Source organism: Rhea pennata, chromosome 15, assembly GCF_028389875.1.
Source record: "Rhea pennata isolate bPtePen1 chromosome 15, bPtePen1.pri, whole genome shotgun sequence".
NCBI lineage: Eukaryota > Metazoa > Chordata > Aves > Rheiformes > Rheidae > Rhea > Rhea pennata.
In genome coordinates this window covers 16,802,924-16,819,581 of record NC_084677.1, presented here as the reverse complement: position 1 = coordinate 16,819,581, position 16,658 = coordinate 16,802,924, and the positions used below count along the sequence as shown (strand labels likewise).

The 16,658-nt window shown below is 62.2% G+C and overlaps 2 protein-coding genes across 2 annotated transcripts; one reads left to right on the top strand and one right to left on the bottom strand.

The window, feature by feature from the left end:
• Positions 1 to 231: 231 nt before the first annotated feature.
• Positions 232 to 5,285, bottom strand: MIEF2 (mitochondrial elongation factor 2). Its single transcript, XM_062588597.1, has 4 exons — positions 5,215 to 5,285; positions 4,524 to 4,677; positions 3,485 to 3,662; positions 232 to 2,766 (listed from the first exon to the last, which is right to left on the bottom strand). Exons 2-4 carry the CDS (start codon positions 4,668 to 4,670, stop codon positions 1,712 to 1,714), a joined length of 1,380 nt encoding a protein of 459 aa, XP_062444581.1. The 5' UTR covers positions 4,671 to 4,677; positions 5,215 to 5,285; the 3' UTR covers positions 232 to 1,711.
• A 269-nt stretch (positions 5,286 to 5,554) lies between these two features.
• On the top strand, positions 5,555 to 15,990 carry FLII (FLII actin remodeling protein). Its single transcript, XM_062588743.1, has 30 exons — positions 5,555 to 5,657; positions 6,386 to 6,496; positions 7,156 to 7,227; positions 7,613 to 7,693; positions 8,186 to 8,271; positions 8,406 to 8,567; positions 8,699 to 8,802; positions 8,903 to 9,078; positions 9,171 to 9,328; positions 9,465 to 9,549; positions 9,880 to 10,027; positions 10,198 to 10,331; positions 10,417 to 10,629; positions 10,721 to 10,900; positions 10,974 to 11,056; positions 11,160 to 11,234; positions 11,547 to 11,630; positions 11,721 to 11,892; positions 11,972 to 12,076; positions 12,318 to 12,509; positions 12,683 to 12,871; positions 12,993 to 13,132; positions 13,248 to 13,473; positions 13,842 to 13,996; positions 14,136 to 14,196; positions 14,307 to 14,435; positions 14,605 to 14,711; positions 14,837 to 14,942; positions 15,057 to 15,122; positions 15,322 to 15,990. Exons 1-30 carry the CDS (start codon positions 5,595 to 5,597, stop codon positions 15,454 to 15,456), a joined length of 3,798 nt encoding a protein of 1,265 aa, XP_062444727.1. The 5' UTR covers positions 5,555 to 5,594; the 3' UTR covers positions 15,457 to 15,990.
• The last annotated feature ends 668 nt before the right edge of the window (positions 15,991 to 16,658 follow it).

Sequence of the window (16,658 nt, the reverse complement as noted above, 5' to 3'; positions counted from 1 at the left end):
CACAGTCTGCAAGCAGGCAGGTCTGCTGGAGTACTAGGCACTTTATGCAATAGTTTGTAACAGGAGGAAAAGGGCCTTGTGCAACAGGGTCTGAACACTGCCAAGCTCTCTGTGGAGGGGGAAGGCCGCCTGGGACAGCTCTGTGCAGTTCTCAAGCATGCCACCACAACAGGAGATTTGCTTCAGCCTTTATCACAAGAACAGAAACAAAACTGAGACTTGACACAAGAGAACCATTATACACAGTGAAGTTTTATTCTCATCACTAACCCTTGGGGACTGATTTGGAGGAACAAAACTAATTCTTTAGACTAGAGGAAAAGCACATGTTTTTCCTCCTACAAACAAGATAGCTGCAAAGAAAACTAAACCACAGTAGGTCCTCACATTGAAGTCCATAGGATTTCTCCATCTCTATCAGAGTGCAAAACCAGCATAGCTCTTCCATTAAACATAAGAAAATACTCCTTAGCACTCAGATTAGAGACAGAACCAAAGTCCATTAGCAGCCACTCCAAAATAAGACCAACCCAAACAAAACATACCTTCTTAATAAAAAAGAAGCACGAATCGGTTCTCACGAGCCTTCTGCTAAGAGGATCACTTGTATCCTACCGTCCTGCCCCACAGTATGAGGTTTCAGGGGAACAGGATCCCTAGTCAGCAGCAATACATGCATAAGAAAGGTCACCTGACAAACTGGAAGGGGTGGTTGTTATAGAGCAGTGAGGATCTGCACAAAGACCTTGGGAATGACAGCACAGACCCATCTGCCCAGGAGGTGGCACAGAGCCATGCTGCAGCCTCCGTCAAGGGACTGATGGAGTCTCCTCGCAGTCAGCACTCATACTCCTGCCACCCTCCTGTAAGCCCATGTTGTGGTGCCTGCAGCAAAACAGTATTTTGGGAAAGGGGACTTGAAGCCATGGCACTACAGTCAAAGAAAGCCTCTTCTTTTGGACAGCTGATACTGGCAAGAACAAACAGCTAGGGGTGAGCTCACCCCTTTTGGCAGCTCGAGGGGTTTCCAAAGAATAAAAACCACAATCCAATTTGCTATACCTTTGAATTAGGAGCATCCTGGCCTGCAGATCTGGAGCTAGGGCTCCCACCCTTCCCCCAAAGGCAAGCGGAGGACATGGCACAGTACAACTAAACTCAGTGCTGGTGAAAGGACTTGCTCAGTACCCAGGACACTCAAGTCCAGCAAGGCAAGAGGTCTGCAAGACACAGTAGCAGCAAGGGATTGCTCCCCTCCAGCTTGCCATCAGGCACCTGGGTCTGGACTGCCTGCCACAGGAACCAGGAGAATTTCAGCCCCAGCTTCCACTTGGGCCTCAGTTTCAGCACGCTAGGGAAGCCTTGCAGCCACAACTGCTGTCTGGTGTGGACAGTAGTTCACTAGGAACTGGACAGAGACCAAACTTGCTTCATATCAGCTCCCAACACCCAACAGATGGGACTCACCTTTAGGTACTAGAGGCATGGGCTGTATTTGACCCAAGTAAGGCAGAACCTCACAGTGAAAGTCTCCTTATGCCACTACCCATCTCTTTTCAGGCACGTTTTATTGAGACAGAATACTTTTGCTCATAAAGTGCAAGGACTTTGCCTCTTACTGACTAGTCAACTAGAAACATCGCAATCCTCACAGCAGGGAGCAGTAGACAGATGAGTGGCAGTCTATGTTCAAGAACTCCCAACATACCAGTCATTTCTCCTTCAGCAGGAGTTCTGGCTCAGATGCGGCCCTGTAGAGCATGAAGCCCATCTCATCGATTTCCTCTTCCGACAGCTCACAGAAAAGGTTGATTTTGTGGTTGAAATAGGAAGGGAGGGCCCCTTTCTCCAGATAGCCTACCAGCTCTTCAAGTACCTGCTGGAACCTGGCAGCAAGGCTTCCCTCTGCCCAGTCCGAAACGGTAGCACTGAGGTGGAGGACAATGTGCGTCAAGGAGCTGCCACTCAGTTTGCGCAGTGAGGGATGGCTTTTGCAGACACCATTCAGGATGCGGATGCAGTACTGCCTCGCCCCACAGTCACCAGCATCCAGCTCTTTCACCTTTGAAATCTCTGCCTTGTAAAAGCTCTCAAGCCAGAGGTTTTCCACCAGTCCTTCAGGAGGAGCAGCCAGAAGAATCTTGTCCTCCATTTCCACCACTGGGAAGAGGGTCACACTCAGCTCAACCTGGTCATGTTTAACTTCCAGCTTCAGCTCCTCGGAGGCTACAACTGGTCGGATGACACTCCCCAGCAAGCTGCCTATGGCAGGCCAGTTGATGGAGGCCACCAGCATTTTGTGGAGAGTCTCGTTGAGCACGTTGGAGGAGAGGTATCTGCCCACAATGAACCTGTCCCAAGGGCTGCGCCCACGAGGAAAGTACTCCAGATCAGTCCTCTTGATCATCCAGTACTGCGGGTTTCTCACAACAGTCTCCTCTCCTGGGATGAGGCTCCAGAGCCCAGGGTCAAGAACCACCGGCAGCATGAAGTCAACATGGTCAGCAGCGAGAGCCCCGAGGCCATCAAGCAGGGGACCGCTGAGGAAGAGGCTGCCGAAGGGCAACTCTGGGCACTTGGTCTGCAGGAAGTTCTGCAGTTCTGTGCAGATGCTCCTGGCCAGCTGCTGCACGAGGGCCACTTGCTCCTCAGGGATGGCGAGATGGCTGCTGTAGTGCAAGAGGAGTTTCTCCTGCAGTGTGAGGCAGTGCTGAGGGCCAAATTCAACCTGAAAAGTCTCCGGAGGGGCAGAACATTCCGTGGGCTCTGTGAAGAGGGGATAGAGCAAGGGGAAGGAAGAAGTCAGCAAGGGCAGTGCCCTTGAAATGGATAAAACAGGCTAAGCCATAGTAGCCAGATGGGGACTAACTCCCTGGGTCTCTCGCCAGTCCCAGCCCCAGTTTTTGCCACCGCCACACTCAGCTGGAGCCAGGCAGCCTCAATGTCTGCCCACTAGTTCAAGTCCCATGAACGATCTTGTTCCAGGCCAGAGGACTCCTGTGAGTCTGGTACCTCAGGATCAGCCCTGCACCAAGCTGGGCAGGTTTCCTGCTAACAGAAATGCTGTCTTTGCACCCAGCTGGCTAAGTCAGCACTTCTCTAAGGCGATTCACGAGCACACCCTCCTCTCTAGATCGAGGGCCGACCCCAAAACGAGCACAGCAGACACTGCTCAAACAGAAGCAAAGCCCAGACAGCCTTCTACCACGACCCGTTTGCCAAGACACTCAGGGCTTCACTGGAGGTGTTATTACTGCAGGCATCGCCTAAAAAGGGACCGCAGCTCGGGAGCCTCCCGTGAGGAAAGTCAGAATCAGGTCAGCTTTCCGGTTACTGAGCTAAAAATAACCCAGGGCTCCCAGACAGCCGGGAGTAAAGCACAGCGAGCCCTGCCGCATCAAGGTGATCTTCAGCAGCCCCGCGCACACGGAGCGCGGCACGGTCCCGGGCGCGGAGGGGCCCCGCGCGCCGCCGCGAGCCTCACCTGGCACCGGCAGCCGAGCAGGCAAGAGCAGAGGCTCGCTGAGGTCCTCCCTCCTCTGCCTCTTCGGGGCGTTCTGCGTTGCCTTGATCAAGGCCAAGTCCTGCCAACTCTCCTCCAGGGTCTTCTGTTCTGCTTTAGGATCGCCTTCGTCGCGAGGGCTGGTGGCTCGGTCTATCAGCTGTGGGGAGAACCCGGAGGAGGGGGATGCGCAAACGCATCGCTGCTCTTAGCGGCCCCAAGTCCCCGACCGCGTCCGACGCTGGGGCTAGCGCACAAACCCGGACAGGGAGGCCCTGCAACCGCCCGCTCCTGCGGGACCGTCCTGCTCGCGAGCGGAGAACCTGCAGCGCCCGAACGGTTGGGTGCAAAGGCCAAATCGTTCCAGCCACGGCATCCTCAAAAACCACGGCTCTCCATGCAAATACAAGGAGCTTCCCTAAGCCTGGAAGGGAAAATCCCAGACACTAGCCCCTCTTGGCAGAAGCCTGCCCCTATTGCCAGGGAAAAGGGACGATCCAGGATCCACAACAGAGAAAATCAGTGCAGACAAGTTATTCTCTTGGTAGCGCCTCCCTGCAGCCACACTCCAAACTAAGGGGGGCAGCACGCATGGGAAAACACTGCTCGTTTCTATTAGCCTAAAGGGAGAGGCTTATAGAGCTACAGATGTGTATTATTTCCTGCACGTGTTAAATAGAAACAGAAAAAAAATCAGGTTGTTACAGGAGAACCGGGCCTGAGGTCCTTTCTGGGACAGACGGTAACCTCGACCAGCCAAACGAGCCGTTCTTCAGGCAAGAAGCGCTGCAGGGGTTCACGCACCCGGCGGGGTGGAAGGAGGCAGCGGCCGGCCCACAGCACAGCCGCGGGGGCCGGCAGCGTCGCCGCCGGGCCCGAGGGACCGGGAAATGCCAGCGGGGCCCGGGGGCACCTCGCAACCCGCCACCCTCGGGCGGCGGAGCGGCTCCTGCCGGGTGGGGGGGGGGGGGGGGAAGCCGGCCGCCGCGGCCCGACGAGCCCGGCGCCTGCCCGGCCTTACCCGCTTGACGGCCAGCGTGGCGATGGCGAGCGCGGCCGCGCCGCCCACGCCCAGCACCAGCCTGGCGTTGGCCAGCAGAAAGTCCACGGCGCTGCCCAGCCCGCTGCCGTCCCGCCGCTCGCCCCGCTTGCGCCCCAGCTCGGCCATGGCGGCCCTGCGGAGGGGGAGAGACCACGGGGGGGGGGGGAAGCTTGTCTTGGCACCCGCTCTTGGCCGCTCCCACACTGCCCTGGGCGACTCTGCCCGTGGGGAGCACCGTGGGGCCCTGCTGCGGCACCCACGCACCCCCTGCACCCACCCCGTGGACACCCCAGGGCCGGCACCTCTGGGCAAGCAGGGCGCAGGGGAGCCCCAAAGCCGCTAAGCTGTGCCCCACACCGCCCCCAGGGGCGCCGCAGAGACCCCACGCGAGACTTGCTGTCTCCGAAAGCCCCGGAATGGGGGGGGGGGGGGGGGAAGACATGACCCCTGCCAGCCCCGCTGCCCTCCCCCAAGCACTAGGCCGCAACCTCCCTCCCACAAGGGCCAGCCTCTCGGGACCGCCCACGGCCACCGCACCCAGGCGCCCTGACCTCTCCCCGACGCGTGTGCGACCCACGGTGCTCCGCAGTGGGGGCTCCCGCCCCCCACCCCCGCGAGACAATTCCCCCCCACACACACCCCCGCCGGAAGCACCTCACTCAGGACCTACCAGCGCCCCCCTCGGCGCGGAGCCTCCCCCGCGGCCGCCCGCTCCCCACGCGGGATCTCCTCCCACGCGGGACCCCCCACGCGCGCTCACCGCGGCGCGGCGGCGGCGGCGCGCCCGGGCCCCCGCAACCCCCGGCGCGGGCGCAGCCAATGGGAAGGCGGCGCCGCCCGCCCGCGTTCGGAAATAGAACGCCGGCCGCGTGTCGTCACGCGCCTTAAAGGCGCCGCGCGCGCCGGGCGCCGCCCGCTGCGGGCCGGGCCGGGCGCGCCGCGCCGCGCCGGCAGCGAGGGGGTTAAAGCGCCGCGGGCGGGGCGGGGCGGCGCCGCGGCCCCCCCGGGTCCCTCCCGCCCTTCCGCAGCGGCGGCGGCGGCATCGCGGCCATGGCGGCTACCGGGGTGCTGCCCTTCGTCCGCGGCGTCGACCTCAGCGGCAACGACTTCAAGGTGCGGGGGAGCGCGGGGTGCCGCGCCCCACACCGCAGCGCCGGCGAGCCCAGCCCCACCCCGAGCCCCCTGGGGCCGGGGGATCCCGCCCCCCTTCCCCCATGGCGCCGTGGGGCCAGGGGGTCCCGCCCCCCCCCCATGGCCCGTGGGGCCGGGAGGTCCCACCCCCGTGGGGCCGGGGGAGTCCTACTTCCGTGGGGCCGGGGGATCCCGCCCCCCCCATGGCCCGTGGGGCTGGGGGGTCCCCCCCCCGTGGGGCCGGCGGGTCCCGCCCCCGCCCCCCCCCATGGCCCGTGGGGCCGGGGGATCTCAGCCCTGACCCCATAGAGCCCCGCAGGGGTTGGGGGTTCCCACCCCCACCCCACCCCACCCATTTGGGTGGTCCCGGCCCCATGGATCCCACAGAGGTGACGTTGGCCCCCGGGCGATCCTGGCCCCCAGGCCTCCCTCGGCCCCGTAGGGCCGGCTGATCTCTGAGCCCCCCATCTCAGCCCGCTCCCCCAGCCCCACACGGCCCCAGCGAGCCAGGTGACGTCGGGGGTGACGTTTGCCCCCCACGCACTGACCCCAGCGAGCTGGATGATTTCGGCCCCCAGTGCACCCCAGAGCGGCTGGGGGGGGCTGCACTGCCTCCAGCTGGGTGTGTGGGGCTGACTGGGGCGGGGGGGGGGTCCAGCTTCCTGCCCCGACTTTCTCACCCCTCATTTTCCTCCTCCCCCTCCTCGCAGGGCGGCTACTTCCCCGAGCACGTGAAGGCCATGACGAGCCTGCGCTGGCTGAAGCTGAACCGCACGGGGCTCTGCTACCTGCCCGAGGAGCTCGCTGCCCTCCAGAAGCTGGTGAGGGGCCGGGGGGGGTCGGGCAGGCATGGGGCCGGGGGCACCCGGCGGGGCCGTGCCGAGAAACCTGGTGGCTCGCGGCCCCGTGGCTCGTCACCGGGTGCCCCGGTGTCTAATAATAGGGCTGAGCCATGGAGCGTGGTTGAAATTGGATGCAGGAGCTGTTAGGGGAGGGGTTGAGACAGGATCATGCTGGGGTTGATCTGGTTTTCTTGGAAGACCAGGCCCCCCAAAAAAAAAAAAAACGTGCTTAGGTCCCCTACCCTGTGACAGAAGGGAAGGGCAAAGGTTTGTGTTGGGCAAGACTAGGTTTGGGTTTGTTTTTTTTTCTTCTTTTCATTAAAAATACCAAGAGCAGTAAGTGGCAGCTGCCAGGCTTTGGTTTTGGGAGGCTTGACGCCTGTGCGAGGCCAGGCGCTCGGTGGAGTTGGTGGATAACCTTTGCTTTCAGCAGCGTCCTGCAGCGTGCGATGGACACGGTTAAATGGGCGTCAGCCAAAGGCGACGCTTTAAGCCCCGCCAGAAGGGCCGGTCACCGTCTCACCTGCAACACTGGAGCCCCCATGGGTGCAGGGAGCCTGGCCGCTGCCTGGAGCCACCCTTGCTGCTCTCCACCGGGCGCCTTTCTCATGGGGGTTTCTTGGGGGGCTTCCCTGCAGGAACATCTGTCCGTGAGCCACAACAGCCTCACCACGCTCCACGGCGAGCTCTCCGGCCTGCCCTGCCTCCGGGTAAGCGTCCGGCCCTGCGTGCTCTCCACGTCCCTCCTGCAGTGGGACTGGTGGCCCCCAGCACCTCTCAGCCAGCCCTGGCTCTGGAGATAGCAGCTTCCCACGGTGGCTGTGCTGAGCAGGGAGATGCCCCAGGCAGACCCTTCACTGCATCACCTCCCTCTGGGAGGGGTCCCATCCTGCTCTCCAGCAAAAACTGCTGGTAAAGCCCTCCTGCCATCCTGTGCCTCAGTTTCCCCAACCACCGGTGCAGATGTGTCTGGCCAGGCAGAGCTCAGCAGGGCTCTGGGTGGCTGCAGGCCATGGCCCAGCTCCCGCATCAGGGTGCTGCATGGGACCCATCTGGGCGTCGCCAAGCCCCAGCCCGTCCCTCTCCCCTTTCCAGGCGATCGTGGCTCGTGCGAACAGCCTGAAGAACTCAGGAGTCCCCGATGACATCTTCCAGCTGGATGACCTCTCGGTGTTGGTACGTGCGGTGCCTCCCGGCTGCCCTTTCCTGCAGCTCTGCCCAGTCTCAGCCACCACGGGAGGCAGCTCCGGCTAACGCAGGAGCCAGCTGGACTCCTGGGTTTGCCTTCCCCTCTTTGGTGGCACCTCGCTCCTGTCTGGGAGCTGTAGCAGGCTGTACAACCGCAGCGGAGCCGAGGGGCATCTCAAGGAAGGTGCAACAAATCAGGTCCCAGCGCTGCACAGCTCCGTTCAACTTTTTGAGGTCCTGGCTGTAAATGCCTTCACCACAGCAAGAAATCCTGTGCCGTGTCAGATCCCACGTTCTGCCATGCAGAGCCCAGGGAGAGGCAGGAGAGCCTGGAGGGGCCGGGTGATCATGGGCAGGGACAGGGCACGCTGAGCCCCTAGAGATGCTGCTTGGTTCTTGGGTTAGGGAGGTGGCTGCTGGCTGTGGGACTCTCCCTGGGATGGGGAGTGATGCCAGCTTTGCTCTGCCATTTCCCCCCAGGACCTGAGCTACAATCAGCTCACAGAGTGCCCCCGGGAACTGGAGAATGCCAAGAACATGCTGGTCCTCAACCTCGGCCACAACAGGTAGGTCCTGGCCCCCTCCATCCATTGCATCTGTTGCCCCTCCTCACTCCAGGTCTGGCTCTGTGCTCTCTCTGCGGGGGCACCTGGGGCCGCGCAGGTGCTGGGCTGCCCTGAAGATCCTCGTGTCCCTGCAGCATTGAAACCATCCCTAACCAGCTCTTCATCAACCTGACGGACCTGCTCTATCTTGACCTGAGCAACAACAAACTAGAGAGCCTCCCGCCGCAGATGAGACGCCTGGTCCACCTCCAGACCCTCATCCTCAACGACAACCCCCTCCTTCACGCGCAGCTCAGGTTAGGCCCCGTTTTCCCCCCTTTCTGTAACACTGGCACAGGGCAGCATTTGGCTCCATGGTGCCCCAGGCCTGGGGTCCCCAGGTCCAGCTCTGTCACCATCTCTGCCCCCGGTTCTCTGCGGGCCACAGGCAGCTCCCGGCAATGACAGCCCTGCAGACCCTCCACCTCAGGAACACCCAGCGCACGCAGAGCAACCTGCCCACCAGCCTTGAGGGCCTGGCGAACCTGGCAGGTAGGGCCAAGGCGTGCAGCCTTGCAGTGCTGGCGTCCCCGGTCTCTCCCAGCCATGGTGCAGGACCAGCCAGTGGCCTCACTCTGCTGTCTTCACCTAGACGTGGACCTGTCCTGCAATGAGCTCAGCCGTGTGCCCGAGTGCCTCTACACCTTGAGCAGCCTGCGGCGCCTCAACCTCAGCAGCAACCAGATCTCAGAGCTGTCTCTGTGCATTGACCAGTGGACCCAGCTGGAGACCCTCAACCTGTCCCGCAACCAGCTCACCTCCTTGCCTGTATGTAGCATCCCAGCCTGCATGTCACGTTCCTGCCCTTGCCTCCGCACTGCCTGGCTCTCCCTCACCCCACTGTCTCCCTCTTTCCCCAGTCAGCCATCTGCAAGCTGACCAAGTTGAAGAAAATGTACCTGAACTCCAACAAGCTCGACTTTGATGGGATCCCCTCAGGCATCGGCAAGCTCACCAGCCTCGAGGAGTTCATGGCAGCCAACAACAACCTGGAGCTCATCCCTGAGAGCCTGTGCAGGTAAGGGAGAGCTGTGCTGTCCCAAGAGGTGACCTGGAGGCTGCGTCACAGGAGCCATGTGGGGACAGGGGTCCCCCAGCATTTCCAAATGATGTGCTCTGGACTGGCCTTTCACCAGCATCTCTCTGCCTTGCAGGTGCTCCAAGCTGAGGAAGCTGGTGCTGAACAAGAACCGCCTGGTGACGCTGCCGGAGGCCGTCCACTTCCTGACAGACATGGAGGTGAGAGCCCAGACCCCTCCTCTGCCTCAGGGCTCACTGCAGTGCCTATGTGTCCCTGGGGTCCCAGGCCTGTCAGGAGGGATGGAGTGAGTGAGCATGAATGCCTCGGGGCCAAAAAAATGCACCTGAGACACAGTTCAGCCCAGATATATGGTGTATTTGGGTTCCCTCCACATCCCCTCGCTCACACCGTACCCCCGTGGTGCTTCATAGTTCCATGAGGAGGTGCAAGTCAGCCATGGACCAGGGCCCACTCCCCTGTCCCAGGCCTCAGCATCCTCGCAAGCCTGTGCTTTGAAACAGTGAGTTTTCCCGTTTCCTCTTCGGTAGATCCTGGACGTGCGCGAAAACCCCAACCTGGTGATGCCCCCAAAGCCAGTGGACCGGACATCGGAGTGGTACAACATCGACTTCTCCCTGCAGAACCAGCTGCGGCTGGCGGGAGCCTCCCCAGCCACCGTGGCAGCCGCTGCAGCAGGCAAGCGCGAGGGGACGTGGGTGAGAGCCCCTGCCACGGGCAACATGCCGAGAGAGACTGGGACTGGAGCAGGGGCGGGCAAGGAGAAAGCCCCAAAGGGCGAGCGTGGCGCACCGTAGTTGAGGAGCAGGTTTCCTGACTGCATCTCACCCCAAGACCTGTGTCCCCAGGGAGCAGCACCAAGGACCCCCTAGCCCGCAAGATGCGGCTCCGGCGGCGCAAGGACTCGGCCCAGGATGACCAGGCCAAGCAGGTGCTGAAGGGCATGTCGGACGTGGCCCAAGAGAAGAACAAGAAGCTAGAGGTAGGATCTGGGGCAGGGAGGTGGGATAGCAGCCACTCCGTGCCCTGGTCAGCCCCAGCATGGCGACCTGCCCCCATTCCCGCAGGAGAACGGAGACACGAAGGCACCGGACCTGAAGACGCGCCGCTGGGATCAAGGCTTAGAGAAGCCACAGCTGGACTACTCTGAGTTCTTCAGTGAGGACGTGGGGCAGCTGCCTGGCATCTGTGTCTGGCAGATTGAGAACTTTGTGCCTACGCTGGTGGACGAGGCTTTCCATGGCAAGTTCTACGAGGCCGACTGCTACATTGTGCTCAAGGTACTCAAGGAGGCACCATGGCTCCCTGCCATCTCCTACCACCGTGTCCCCAGGCCACTGCCATCTCGTCTCACACTTTATCCCTCCCCAGACCTTCCTGGATGAGAACGGCTCCCTGAACTGGGAGATCTACTACTGGATCGGACAGGAGGCCACGCTGGACAAGAAGGCCTGCTCTGCCATTCATGCCGTCAACCTCCGCAACTACCTGGGAGCGGAGTGCCGCAGTATCCGGGAGGAGATGGGGGACGAGAGTGACGAGTTCCTCCAGGTGAGATCACCCTAGCCCCCCCCATCAGTCTCCCAATCTCCCTGTCCAACTCTGACCCCCTCCCTGCCCCTAGGTCTTTGATCACGACATCTCCTACATCGAGGGTGGTACGGCCAGCGGCTTCTTCACTGTCGAGGACACGCACTATGCCACTAGGTACCAGTGGGGTGAGGGTCTAGGGTCCCAACAGCCCTCAGGCTTGGGAAACACATGGGGTAGGCAATGCTGCATGTCCCACCGTGGTCATCTCTTCCTGCAGGCTGTACCGTGTCTACGGGAAGAAGAACGTCAAGCTGGAGCCAGTGGCACTGAAGGGGACATCACTGGATCCCCGGTGAGTGGAGGTGACACGTGGCCCCTGCAGAGAGACAGGGCACTGGTGGGGTCCGGCAAGGACTCTCCTACCATAGCTCTGAGATGGAAAACAGCAGTGCCAGCACCCTCCTGCAAGGGCATGGGTTCAAACCCCCCTTGAGCCGTGGGTCCCACCAGGCTGGTAACCCCACGAGCTGCAGTCCTGCCCTGCAGTCCTGCCCTGCGAGGAGTGGCGCCCTGCAGCAGAGTGGCCGCCCCGTTCCCGAGACACGAAGGGACGCTCGGTGTGTCACACTCTCACCCGGCTGCACTCTTACTCCTACCTCCCCAGGTTCGTCTTCCTCCTGGACCACGGCCTCAACCTCTTTGTGTGGCGGGGGAGCCAGGCGACACTGAGCAGCACCACCAAGGCCAGGTAGGGCTGATTGAGGGGGATGAGGCAGCACCCCAGGGTGCAACAGGAGTGCCGAGCACCTGCTCATCTCCTCGCCCACCTCCGTTGCAGGCTCTTTGCCGAGAAGATCAACAAGAATGAGCGGAAGGGCAAAGCAGAGATCACGCTGCTCGCCCAGAGCCAGGAATCCCCCGACTTCTGGGAGGCGCTGGGGGGGCAGCCCGAGGAGATCCGACCCTGTGTCCCCGACGACTTCCAGCCGCACAAGCCCAAGCTCTATAAGGTGGGGTGCTGTGGGGTCACTGGAGACCCCAGGGGCCACCAGAGCGCCCACGCCTGCTCTCACTCCTGCCCTTCTGCAGGTGGGCCTGGGCCTGGGATACCTGGAGCTGCCCCAGATCAACTACAAGCTCTCAGTGGAGCACAAGAAGAGGCTGAAGGCTGACCTGCTGCCGGAGATGCGTCTGGTAGGGTGGGATGGGGGTGGTGCTCCCAGTTTGACCAGTGACACTGGCTTTGTGCCCTGTCTGCAGCTGTGCCTTGGGGCGGCAGCAGCACAGAGTGGGAGAGCTGGGCCTGTCCAGTGGGTCTCTGGGTGGGGGTTGCTCTGCTCTTCTCAGCTCTTTTGGGAGCGAGTTGGGAATTTTCCAGCCTAGGAAGCCCACTCAGTGCCGGTGAGCACCTGAACCACCCCCCTGGTGCTTGCAGCTGCAGAGCCTGCTGGACACCAAGAGCGTGTACATCCTGGACTGCTGGTCCGATGTCTTCATCTGGATCGGGCGGAAGTCGCCGCGGCTGGTGCGGGCGGCGGCGCTGAAGCTGAGCCAGGAGCTGTGCGGCATGCTGCACCGGCCCAAGCACGCCATGGTCAGCAGGAACCTGGAGGGCACCGAGAGCCAGGTGAGACTGCAGCCAGGCAAGGGAGCCGTGCGGCGCCAGGTGCCCCCTCCCTGACTGCAAATGGGCACAGACTCCCCGGTGAAGGTGCTGGGTGTCCAGGAGGATGCTGCGGGTGCATTACCTGCTGGCAGGGCACTTCGCACCTCGCTGATGTGCCGCGCTCACCGGCTCAGGTGTTCAAGTCCAAGTTCAAGAACTGGGACGACGTCCTGCGGGTGGATTACACCCGCAACGCCGAGAACGTGCTGCAGGACGGCGGCCTGGCCGGCAAGGTCCGCAAGGACGCTGAGAAGAAAGACCAGATGAAGGCTGACCTCACGGCGCTCTTCCTGCCCCGCCAGCCCCCCATGCCTCTGAGTGAGGTAGAGCCGGGCAGGGGGGTGGGGACCATCCTGGGCATCTTCCCCACCTTGGGGATGGGCTGGGTGCAGTGCTAGCCCCAAGCTAGCTGACCCCCGGCTGACCAAGCACATGGGGCTGCAGGCGGAGCAGCTGATGGAGGAGTGGAACGAGGACCTGGATGGCATGGAGGGCTTCGTGCTAGAGGGCAAGAAATTCGCTCGCCTGCCCGAGGAGGAGTTTGGCCACTTCTACACCCACGACTGCTACGTCTTCCTCTGCAGGTGCCACCTGGCTCTTCCCTTCTCAGGGGCTAGTAGACCCTCCCTCACCCTCTCTCCCTGCCTGGGGCTGCCTGGACACCCAGCCTGCCCCATGTCACCCCCCCCTTTCCCTCAGGTACTGGGTGCCAGTGGAATATGAGGATGAGGAGGAGAAGAAGAAGAAAGGCGAGGGCAAAGGGGAAGAGGAGGGTGAGGAAGAGGAGGAGGAGAAGCAGCCTGAGGAAGACTTCCAGTGCATTGTCTACTTCTGGCAGGGCCGCGAGGCCTCCAACATGGGCTGGCTCACCTTCACCTTCAGCCTTCAGAAGAAGTTTGAGAGTCTCTTCCCCGGCAAGCTGGAGGTGACACCCTGCCCTGCAGTCTCCCCACGCCACAGGGGAACACCTCCTCTCCCCCCTCCTCCCCCCCAAAAAAAACAAACCAACCTACCCCAGGGATTTCCAGCCCCATGGGGAATCTCCTGCCCTGAGGTTGCCTCTTCCTGCTGCTGGAGGATAACATAGGTCTCCAACACACCCCAGCCTTGCCTCCCTGCCCCCTGTGCCCTCTCAGCCTAGGGGCAGGGGTTGTGGTGGAGATGAAGCTTGCCCTAGGGTGCTAACAGATCCCCCCCCATACCTGGGTGCTGGCATTCTTGGGCAGCCAGGGCTTGGCAAGAGGGCTCAGTTTGAGGGTTCCCATGCTCCTGCTGATGCCTGTCTCTGGCCAGGTCGTGCGCATGACCCAGCAGCAGGAAAACCCCAAGTTCCTCTCGCACTTCAAGAGGAGGTTCGTCATCCACAGGGGCAAGAGGAAAGACAAGGCCAGCCCGCCCCAGCCCAGCCTTTACCACATCCGCACCAACGGCGGGGCCCTCTGCACCAGGTGAGACCTCCACAGGGTGCTCCAGGCCAGGTGGCACCTGTGGGTGCTGTCTGCACACACCAGGCTCAGCTGGGGGGGTGGGGAGGATGTGCCAGGAGGCTCAGCCATGCTGATGATGCTTCATGGGGCTATTTTCTAGGTGCATCCAGATCAACACCGATGCTGGTCTGCTCAACTCCGAGTTTTGCTTCATCCTCAAGGTACCCTGGGGCTGGAGCACCCACTGTGACCCCACCACCACCCCCAGCAGCAGGAGGCTGCTCAGCCCTGTGTCTCCAGCAGGCAGCCTTGACCCTCTGCTCCCCCGCAGGTGCCTTTTGAGAGCACTGACAACCAGGGCATCGTCTACACCTGGGTGGGCCGCGCTGCTGACCCTGACGAGGCCAAGTTGGCTGAGGACATCATGAACCACATGTTTGATGACTCCTACAGTAAGCAGGTGAGCAGGAGCCTGAGGGTGAGGCTGCAGGGCTGCGCCGCATGACAACGGCACAACAGGGTTTAGGCACTGTCTTACCTGGATGGCAGGAACTGCCACCGTGGGGGATGGCTGGTTGCTGCCCCACTGGTCTCGGTGCTGGGGCTCAGCCCTGCCCCTGCCTTCACAGGTGATCAACGAGGGCGAGGAGCCCGAGAACTTCTTCTGGGTTGGCATCGGCAGCCAGAAGCCCTACGATGAAGATGCTGACTACATGAAGCACTCGCGGCTCTTCAGGTGGGTCCCAGCCCAGGAGGGGGTGCTCAAGTCCGTGCTGATCTCCTTCCTCATCCCGCAGTGCCCTCCACGCTCGTGTCCTTCGGGCCCCTTTTCTCCTGACTGACTGTGCTGGCTCCCTGCAGGTGCTCCAACGAGAAGGGCTATTTCTCTGTGTCAGAAAAGTGCTCAGATTTCTGCCAGGACGACCTGGCCGACGACGACATCATGCTGCTGGACAACGGGCGGGAGGTGAGCCCTGGGCGTGAGGCTGCCCTGCAGCCGGTGCGGGGAGGGCAGCCGGGCCAGGGCTGGCTCCACCACCGACTTTGTGGCTGACCCCAGCTGTGTGGTTGACCCCCACAGGTCTACATGTGGGTAGGGACCCAGACCAGCCAGGTGGAGATCAAGCTGAGCCTCAAAGCATGCCAGGTAGGGCCCAAGCTACGTTTGGGCATCTCCACTTTCCCTCAAGGTCTTGTGCCCGTCCTTGGTGTTGCCAGCAGGTGTGATCCTGCCCCATACATAGGGGTGCAGAGCTCCCAGCCACTCCTGGCTCAGGGAAGAGCCAGCTGGAGGCAGACAAGGGCTGGGGAACCCCGGGAAAACCCTACCCCGTGTTCTGCCCTAGGTCTACATCCAGCACATGCGCTCCAAGGACCCTGCGCACCCCCGCAAGCTCCGGCTGGTGCGGAAAGGCAACGAGCCCTGGCCCTTCACGCGCTGCTTCCACGCCTGGAGCGCCTTCCGCAAGCCACCCGCCTAAGGGCCGGCGGGTGCCCGGCGGGCTGGCCGCTTCCTCCGCGGGGCAGCCGGCCCTCGCCGGCACCCCCGCGCCGCACACGCCTGCTCCCCGCCGAGCTGGCCCCCGGCTCTCAGAGTCGCTTATCCCGAGCTGGGGCCAGCGGGAAGCACCGAGAAGAGTGGAGGGAGCGTGCTGGGATTGTCTCAAACCTCTGCGCCGCTTGCTCCTGTCCTGGATCCCAGCTCAGCCCCCCCCCCCCCCCCTTCCCTTCCATGGGAATGTTGGGGGGGGGTGGGCAGCGTGGGCTCCTGGTGCACGGTGGGTGGAGATGGCTCTGCTCCCACCCAGGCCAAGCGCCTCCTTGCCCCGGCGGGGTGGGGGGGGGCAGGAGCCCTTCCCGCTCTGGGAGGCGGAAGGATGCTTTGCTTAAGAGCACTGCGTGTCTGGGGCCGGACTGGGGCACGGGGCCCCCCCGATCCCCCGCGTTGTCAGGGGGAGATGTCCCCTGGGGCTGTCCTGTTTGTACCCTATCAATAAATGCTGCACTTGTCACCACGTGGCTGTGCCAGGCTCTGACTGTGCCCCCTTCTCACTCCCGCACATGGCCCGGGACAGGTCCAGGGTCGGGATCCATCCTGCCCTGCCGGGGTGCGCAGGGCACCCGGCGCCTAGCCCAGCTCTGCGGGCAGCACGGGGCACTCAGGGCCACGCCAGCCCCCCACCCCGCCCAAGCCCTCCCATTCCGTTCCCAAGGGTGCCTAGCTCCAGCACCCGGGCTGAGGCTCCGTGGACATCAGCAGCCCCAGCAGTTGATATTAAATGCTTTATTTTCAATATTAAAAACCAGTATTTTTAATAACTAAACAATGCTAAATTCATTTTACCAAAAAAAAAAAAAAAAAAAAAAAAAAAAAGACAAGGTGTTTGGGGACCGGGGGGGGTGGGGTGGGGTGTGTGTTCTACCAGGGACACTACAACCCCGGCTGGCAGCGAGGGGGGCCGGGGGCAATGCTGCCTCTCCTTGGCCCCCCCTGGCCACATACGTACCGCAAGAGTGCTTGGGGGGGGGGGGGGGGGGGGGGCGCTGGGTCCTGTGGGTCCCAGCGGCCGCTGCAGCGAGGGGGCAGGTGCGAGGCTGAGCCTGGAGCCGCGGAGGGACAGACCGGACGGCCACCGCAGGCCAAGGGACAGAGCCAGCAGCACCATGGCCCCCCCCCCCCCCC

Bases quoted from the DNA above. Each gene is read 5' to 3' on its own strand.
- MIEF2 (XM_062588597.1), bottom strand. From the start codon at position 4,670: ATGGCCGAGCTGGGGCGCAAGCGGGGCGAGCGGCGGGACGGCAGCGGG. The intron at 3,663-4,523 runs GTAAGGCCGGGC...TTCTCCCCACAG, and splicing joins CCACGCTGGCCGTCAAGCGG to CTGATAGACCGAGCCACCAG. The intron at 2,767-3,484 runs GTGAGGCTCGCG...CCCTCTTCACAG, and splicing joins TGCTCGGCTGCCGGTGCCAG to AGCCCACGGAATGTTCTGCC.
- FLII (XM_062588743.1), top strand. From the start codon at position 5,595: ATGGCGGCTACCGGGGTGCTGCCCTTCGTCCGCGGCGTCGACCTCAGC. The intron at 11,631-11,720 runs GTAGGGCTGATT...CCTCCGTTGCAG, and splicing joins AGCAGCACCACCAAGGCCAG to GCTCTTTGCCGAGAAGATCA. The intron at 14,197-14,306 runs GTACCCTGGGGC...GCTCCCCCGCAG, and splicing joins AGTTTTGCTTCATCCTCAAG to GTGCCTTTTGAGAGCACTGA.